A 7,730-nucleotide genomic window follows, 5' to 3' on the forward strand; every position below is an offset into this window, starting at 1 on the left:
CCGCCCTGCACTGCCCGTGACGCCACCAGCCATTGTTTTCCGCCTTATCTATCGTCTTTCACTTTGTCGCCTCAGCGGAAAGGCAACCCGAAAGAGCGTGGGGTTGTCTCATATAAACGGATAGATCGGCACCGTCTTTGAAGGCAAAGGCAATGCTTGTGAAATTCAAGAACTTAAATTATACATTTGCATCGTGCATTGCGAAACTATGTAAACGCCGTGGCATAGTCATTGTTCTCCAGAGAACACGTTAATAGCGGCGAAGACGTTTGATATTCGGACAACATTTATTCCTTGAAAGATGAGATAAAAATGTCACGCTTATCCTTAACATAGAAGTTTGAGCAGACAATAGCAGTCCTTTCCTGTTGAGGCGTGTGAACAGGGTAAGGTGTCTTCACTTGATTTCCTTTACATCATGTAGTACGGATCAGATATCATTCGTGTGACTCACGTAAGGCATAGAGCCTTGCGTAAGGCCGCGTGGGCCAAATAACGTGCGTTTGCGCAAGCTTAGAATGTTGCTATGGAAACTGCTGTGCTCCGTTCCCGCAGAGAGCTATAGCAACACAGCTGCTCCGCACAACACAGCCGAGTATCGGACGCATTATCGATCGCGTCCTTTGTCGACTGCAGTTTCCATGGCAACACCGCACATCTCTGCCAGATGACTCAGTTAGTCGCTGAGGTCGCTGATACGGGGATTCAAAACTGCACCGATGGTTTAGCGTGCTCGGCTGATTTGATTGCCTTGGGTTACGTGCGTCCCCCCCCCCCGGTCTTTTCCCCGGTGCGAGCGACTTTAGCGAGTGTCATTTGAGCGAACGTCATTTGAGCGAACCATTTTCAGCGAATGGCAATTCAGCGATTATCAAGTTCAGCGATTATCAAATATAGCGATTATCAATTTTAGCGAACGCTATGTTTCAGCGACATCTATTTCGTCGACTACAATTTGAGCGACTGCCAGTTCAGCGAAACACTTCATCGTCCTGTAACGTTCTTTTTTTTTTGCGAGCGTATACGCGCGAATGTTTCCGGAATTTCTCATGGTTATCCGGAACTGGATGGCGAATGTCACGTCCAAAGACCTCAGACATTGAGCTCCAAATGTAATGCTACATTTCTAAACAATTCCAACGGTTCAATTTCACCCCCTGCTCTTTATAGAATTTAACAAATAGAATAGTTATATTAAGTTTTGTCCAGACGGTACCTACTCATAGGCGGCGGAAAGAAGGGGGTACCGGGGCACCGTGCCCCCTTGATTTTGGCATTTTAACATTAGCCCTATGGGCGTTGCATGGAGAGAATGAGACCAAAAGTCGGCGGTGCCCCCCTAAATTGAAGGTGTTCCGCCGCTACTGAACGGTAGCCAATCCATTGTATTTAATTTTGTCTTTACCTCTGGTGGATTACAAACTGTTAGGTGTTATCATGACGTATGATATAAAACAAAAATTTAAAAACGAAACGTTGCAAGATCAATGATTAAACGTTGCGAAATGAGGCCTTATATTTTTGTGGTTTCAGGTTTCCAACAAGCTTACTAGAACAAGATAACAGATTTTCAAGCTTTAAAACATTTTTTTTTGTCGCGCGCAGCTTGAAGCATGACAAACCAAACGGGTATTCAAAGGGCAAGAATTTCCGAAAAGTAGAAATGATTGACTTTCGTCGCGTTCGGTTTCGCTGTAACTGTATTCGCTCAATTGGTCTCCCATTGGCCACCACATATTCGCTCAATCTGGTTTCGCTGATTCTGGTCCTCGCTTACGTTGATAATCGCTGTGATTGAATTCGCCGACTTGACAATCGCTGAAAAAGTCAATCGCTTAAATTGATAATCGCTGAAAATGTTTCGCTCAAATGTCGTTCGCTGAAATGACGCTCGCTCAGGTGTCGCAGAACCTCTTTTCCCTCATACTTCTTTGGATGGGTTTCCCTGCAAATGATCATCAGACTGTTGGTGATCTTTTTCGCGGAAGATCACGTAATAAGGCATTATTAATCGTGTTTTCACTTATGAGGGCACTGACGTTTTTTTTTCGCCTTTTTTTTTCGCCGCTCCTACTTCAATTTCACCCAACCTTGGTGCTAGTGACCAACTCTCCGGGGAATGCAGTCTCCATACTCCCTGCCTTTATACAGACCCGCAACGCACGAGACTGCATCGACTCATAGAAGCGTATCCCCAGTATTTCGCCGCTTCGAGGATTCACCAAAGATGAAAAATTCCACGTTGCTCGAACAAGGGTAGGATCAGTGAAGCGATTTTATACAATTCCACATATAAATCAATCCCGATTCCGATAAGAGCCGGATCACGGATGTTGATTAAAGATGTTTGGAAAAGGGACAATATGGCTGCAAACTTCTCTAACACTAACGACATGTAACTTCAACTTCAGACTTTTTTTTATAAATTTAGTTCGAATGTTTGAATGGACGGATTGACAAGATCCGAAGCCCACGCTAAGCAGAGCTTGTTGCGTAGACCCCGACCCCTACCGTCCGATCGCGCCATTCCGGGTAACGGGAGAATTTAGATGCCAAAGTCTAACGTGCCCTTCAAAGCCGGACACGGCCTGTCCCACTCAACTGACTTCAACTGGCTGCGGCTGCTCCCACCAACCGCAGACCATCCCCGTCAGGACTAGGAGTCTCAAATATTGAGCGCCGGAGCGTCTCGAACCCGGGCTCTCACTACCGGGAGTCCGATACTCTACCAACTGAGCTACGGGACAGGCTCCCAGACAGGTACAGAAACGGGTTTGCAAGCTAGCTATTCGTTTGCTGAACTATTCAAATCTTCCAGCTGCAAGATAACCTCGTAAATGGTTAATTATTTACGAGTAAGTCTGCCAGAAGCGGTATCTTACCGCGGTAGCGGTACCTTTCTCCAACGCTATACATAGAAAAGGAAGAGTCCCTTCCTAGCGGCACCAATTTTTGGCTGACTAGAACTCGCGGTCCTTTTCACCACGGCAGTCTGTGACCAGCCGATCACTCCAGCCCTGCAGGCCTTTCCCTAACGTCGTCTATCCCTCCAGCATTGGCGTCAGTCAGCTGGTCGGCGAGCGATCGGATACCCACTGGTGCCTGTCCAGTGCCCTGTCACTATAACAAAATTACCGACCGAACTCGTGATGTTACCCCCGCCAGTCTGCTTCGGCTCACTTCCTGGCACGCTCGACCAGTCTGCCCTCGTTTTCTGAATTATTTGATGTCGCGTAATTACGGTGTCCGGTGAAGTTTATCCAACCGACTTCGTAATATCTATCCTATGTAGGATGGATGAATGATAGTTGATCGCGCTGTGGCGAATCTAAATCAGATGTAATTCTCTACTGAGCGAACCAGGGTTAATCGGATCCGAACGGACCAAAACAAAGATAGGACAGGAGAGGAGGAGGGTAATAAGAGAGTGGTCAGCAAACTATGGCAATAGGCAGCGAATAATTCAAACGACAGTTTGAAAAGCAAGCGGTGCTGGACAGGCGGGGGTGGGCACATCATGGTTCTAGCGGACACAGCGCGGGTGATAGGCGCGGACACTGTGCGGACACGGGCAGGCACGGGGCAGCCGCGGACGCCAGGTGCCCAGCCGGCCACAGAGGAAGGGCGGCGGCAGCAGCGGGGGGGGGGGGGGGCAGGTGCCGACCGACCGGCCGTCTGCAGTCTGTCCCTCCCTCCCTCCCCCCTCCCACCTCCAGCTGGATCCGTCCGCCACCGGACGCCACAGAGGGGGAGAGGGAGGGAGGGGGGAAGGAGAGGGATGGAGATAATGGAGAGCGTGGCAGGCTCGATAGAATGGGCTGGACTTGAGTGCGGCAGAGTTTTGTAATACAGTTTGGATATATGCACTTTCTGTCACGGTTTATGGTGATTGGTCGCAAGCTTGCTGACGCTATACCATAACAGTTCGAAAAAGTTTTATGCCCATAATTCAAAGGAAAACTGACGTTGATGTCAAAACAATTGCTATTTCTTTTGGAAGTAAGCCTTGTACCACTTATTTTTCAAGATAAACGAACTGATGTGGAGCGACGATCTACCGTTACCCGATCGATCAATCGCCGACCCTGTCCTTTTATTGTTCAAATGTCTTATCCAGTAGCGCTGTGGTAAACATCCTCGTTCACGATAGCCGTATGGGAACAAACAGTGGCCTACCGATAAGTGCGGCCAACCTTTTGAGGAACCGTTATCAAGTGGATATGCTCCTCTGTTTTGGCACCTCAGCTGCTGCTGGAATACTGAAGATGCCGTCCTGTCCTGTTTTGGCACTTCTTGTTCCTGGTATGCTGAGAAGTGAGATCGCCGTCATCTTGTTTGGCTTCCCTGTCCTCTGATTCTGCTCACATACAGCTCGCAGTATTATGTCCTTATATGAGGCGGCTGGCACTATTCGCCTTGACCACCTTGAGCCCCTGGCAACTACAGCTGAATCATGATAAGTTAGGCTCACCGGATAACAATTTTTCCTGTTATTTTAACGTAGCGCTGTTGACTCAATCGAATCCGAAGCCGCTTTATACTTCAAGGGCAATTTTCATGCCCTTGACCCCTTCAACAGATTTTAGTTTCGAAATGTCTGAACTCCAATTTCCAGCGGCCATTTTCTGGCCTTTCTTCCAGCCAAGCCGGGAACCCCAGCCTCCTCCCAGCCGTCTGACCTCCCAGGCCCCTCTCAGCCGCATGACCTTCCAGTCACCCCTCTTATGCAGCTCTCTGAGTGACCTCTGAGCCCCGGTCAGCCGCGTCTGACCGTGGCCGGACCGTTTCGCCCGCCGGCCGGACCACGCCCGGTGTCCGGGCTACATTGATTACCCAGTCGGGCGTCTCAGTGCGGCACGATCAATACTAAACCGCCACGGGACCCGTCACCATACAGCGGGACGACATGGGAAAAGGTATCAGTAGGAAAAAAGACAATATTGACATTTAACTGAAACCTTTTATCTTCTCATTTTTTTTACCTGATAACCTTTTAATCAGATCATGCTGCTGTTTTACTGCCATCGAGTCATATTTGGCATGATAAGGTATTATCTGCCACCAGTTCCTAAGTATCACATTGCGTGCTCTTTTTCAAACAACAAAGAGTGGCTGTAGAGCTTAATTGCTAGCATGCTGAAACTAAGGCATCCCCTGTTTTAAAAAAGGATTTATGACGTTTAAAATATTTACTTGCACTGGGAGTTGGCTCACCGACAGCATGCAGAGAGGTTAATCCCCTTCAAAAATAGATCTGTAGCTGGCACGCGGACTCTATCTATCGAACCTGTAATATAACCGGCTTCAATAGAAATCCGTCCTGTGCCGAAAGGAAACCGTTCACACGTCATCATATCCTCGTCATTTCAATAGCAATGGATTCAAAGTTATTAAAAAGCATACTTATCTCACGCAATAAAAAAGCAGTGAAGAGGCACACAGCGGAATAATACTCCGTCATAACCGTTCGGATCAAAGCTATTTTCTCCTAACGTGACACTATGTTTTCTCGTCCACAGCGGGAATGTATCTCGGTCCACCTCGGCCAGGCTGGTTGCCAGATGGGCAACGCCTGCTGGGAGCTCTACTGCCTCGAGCACGGCATCCAGCCCGACGGCCAGATGCCCTCTGACAAAACCATCGGAGGCGGCGACGACAGCTTCAACACCTTCTTCGCAGAGACCGGCGCCGGCAAGCATGTGCCACGAGCCGTGTTTGTCGACCTGGAGCCCAGCGTGGTCGGTAGGTACTAGGTGATGATCTATGTTCAAATAATTATTCGAGTTGAGTTTCGCTTTCTTCCGTGAATAAGGTGAGCAGAATTATGTGACCTACCTTCTTACTTCAATGGGCCATCTTCACACCAGACTTTGTGCACTGTAATCACGTTCTTCTGACCACTGTCTACCCGTATCCCTCAGATGAGGTGCGCACGGGCACCTACCGCCAGCTCTTCCACCCTGAGCAGCTCATCACCGGAAAGGAGGACGCGGCTAACAACTACGCCCGCGGCCACTACACCATCGGCAAGGAGATTGTCGACATCGTGCTGGACAGGATCAGGAAGCTGGCCGACCAGTGCACAGGTTAGGGTTTCTGACGGAGGAGAGGATTGTGAGCTTCTCGCCAGATGAGGATGTTTGAAGTTGACGTTGACTTTAACATACACCAAAGTTGACTAGCAGGAGACATTGGTGATGATCCGAAGTGCTTAACACCTCTTGGTGTGTGTAAGGCGTGTCAAGAGTAGCAACAAAGTGAACTTACAACATTTCGTTTTGTTTCCAGGTCTGCAGGGTTTCCTGATCTTCCACTCGTTCGGCGGCGGCACCGGCTCCGGCTTCACCTCGCTGCTGATGGAGCGTCTCAGCGTCGACTACGGCAAGAAGTCGAAGCTGGAGTTCGCCATCTACCCGGCTCCGCAGGTGGCCACGGCAGTGGTGGAGCCGTACAACTCCATCCTGACTACCCACACCACCCTGGAGCACTCGGACTGCGCCTTCATGGTCGACAACGAGGCCATCTACGACATCTGCCGCCGCAACCTGGACATCGAGCGCCCGACGTACACCAATCTGAACCGCCTGATCGGCCAGATCGTCTCCTCCATCACGGCCTCGCTGCGCTTCGACGGCGCCCTGAACGTGGACCTGACCGAGTTCCAGACGAACCTGGTGCCGTACCCGCGCATCCACTTCCCTCTTGCCACGTATGCTCCGGTCATCTCCGCCGAGAAGGCCTACCACGAGCAGCTCTCAGTCGCTGAGATCACCAACGCCTGCTTCGAGCCGGCCAACCAGATGGTCAAGTGCGACCCGCGCCACGGCAAGTACATGGCCTGCTGCATGCTGTACCGCGGTGATGTCGTGCCCAAGGACGTCAACGCCGCCATCGCGGCCATCAAGACCAAGAGGACCATCCAGTTCGTCGACTGGTGTCCGACCGGCTTCAAGGTCGGCATCAACTACCAGCCACCGACCGTGGTGCCCGGCGGCGACCTGGCCAAGGTGCAGCGTGCCGTCTGCATGCTGTCCAACACCACCGCCATCGCCGAGGCCTGGGCGCGCCTGGACCACAAGTTCGACCTGATGTACGCCAAGCGCGCCTTCGTGCACTGGTACGTCGGCGAGGGCATGGAGGAGGGCGAGTTCTCCGAGGCGCGCGAGGATCTGGCCGCGCTGGAGAAGGATTACGAGGAGGTTGGAGTCGACTCCGTGGAGGGCGAGGGAGAGGATGAGGAGTACTAGTCAGCTCGTGACTCTACCAGGAACAGCCTGGTGAGACCACCAGTATCTGGTGTCCAGCCCAAGTGACGATCCACATGACGACGAAAGAACATGCCGCCCGAATTGGCTTCAGCTATCGAATCACCGTGCCTAGGGGTGCCGGTGATTCTTGGCGAATACCATTCCACCCATGGACGTACCTTTTGAAGCTTGTGTCTTGACTGAGACGTATTGCGAAATGCGAATTGACATCAGACGAAAACCGAATCGCTTATCCATACGTCTGTAGCACGATCGAAATGTTCCTTTTCAGTGTCTGATATACTCGTACGACAGCCACAAAGCGCTACAGAGCGAGCTGTGACGATTCATGTACTTACTCTACATCGTCGGGTAGGTGACGTGTGGAGATTTTTCAGCTTTTGCACCGCAGTTGTGCCGGGGCGGCTTAGGATGCTGCTCAGGCCCATCGCCGCGCGAGGAACACGTTGCACATTCCCTGTC

At 50.8% G+C, this 7,730-nt stretch overlaps 1 protein-coding gene across 1 annotated transcript; it reads left to right on the forward strand.

The window, feature by feature from the left end:
* Positions 1-5,523: 5,523 nt before the first annotated feature.
* On the forward strand, positions 5,524-7,340 carry LOC122373462 (tubulin alpha-2/alpha-4 chain-like). Its single transcript, XM_043351546.1, has 3 exons — positions 5,524-5,742; positions 5,922-6,086; positions 6,289-7,340. The coding sequence occupies exons 1-3, from the start codon at positions 5,562-5,564 to the stop codon at positions 7,245-7,247; spliced, it is 1,305 nt and encodes a 434-aa protein (XP_043207481.1). The 5' UTR covers positions 5,524-5,561; the 3' UTR covers positions 7,248-7,340.
* The last annotated feature ends 390 nt before the right edge of the window (positions 7,341-7,730 follow it).

The sequence above is a fragment of the Amphibalanus amphitrite genome, unplaced genomic scaffold (genome assembly GCF_019059575.1).
Source record: "Amphibalanus amphitrite isolate SeventyFive unplaced genomic scaffold, NRLGWU_Aamphi_draft 001498F_arrow, whole genome shotgun sequence".
NCBI classification, from domain to species: domain Eukaryota; kingdom Metazoa; phylum Arthropoda; class Thecostraca; order Balanomorpha; family Balanidae; genus Amphibalanus; species Amphibalanus amphitrite.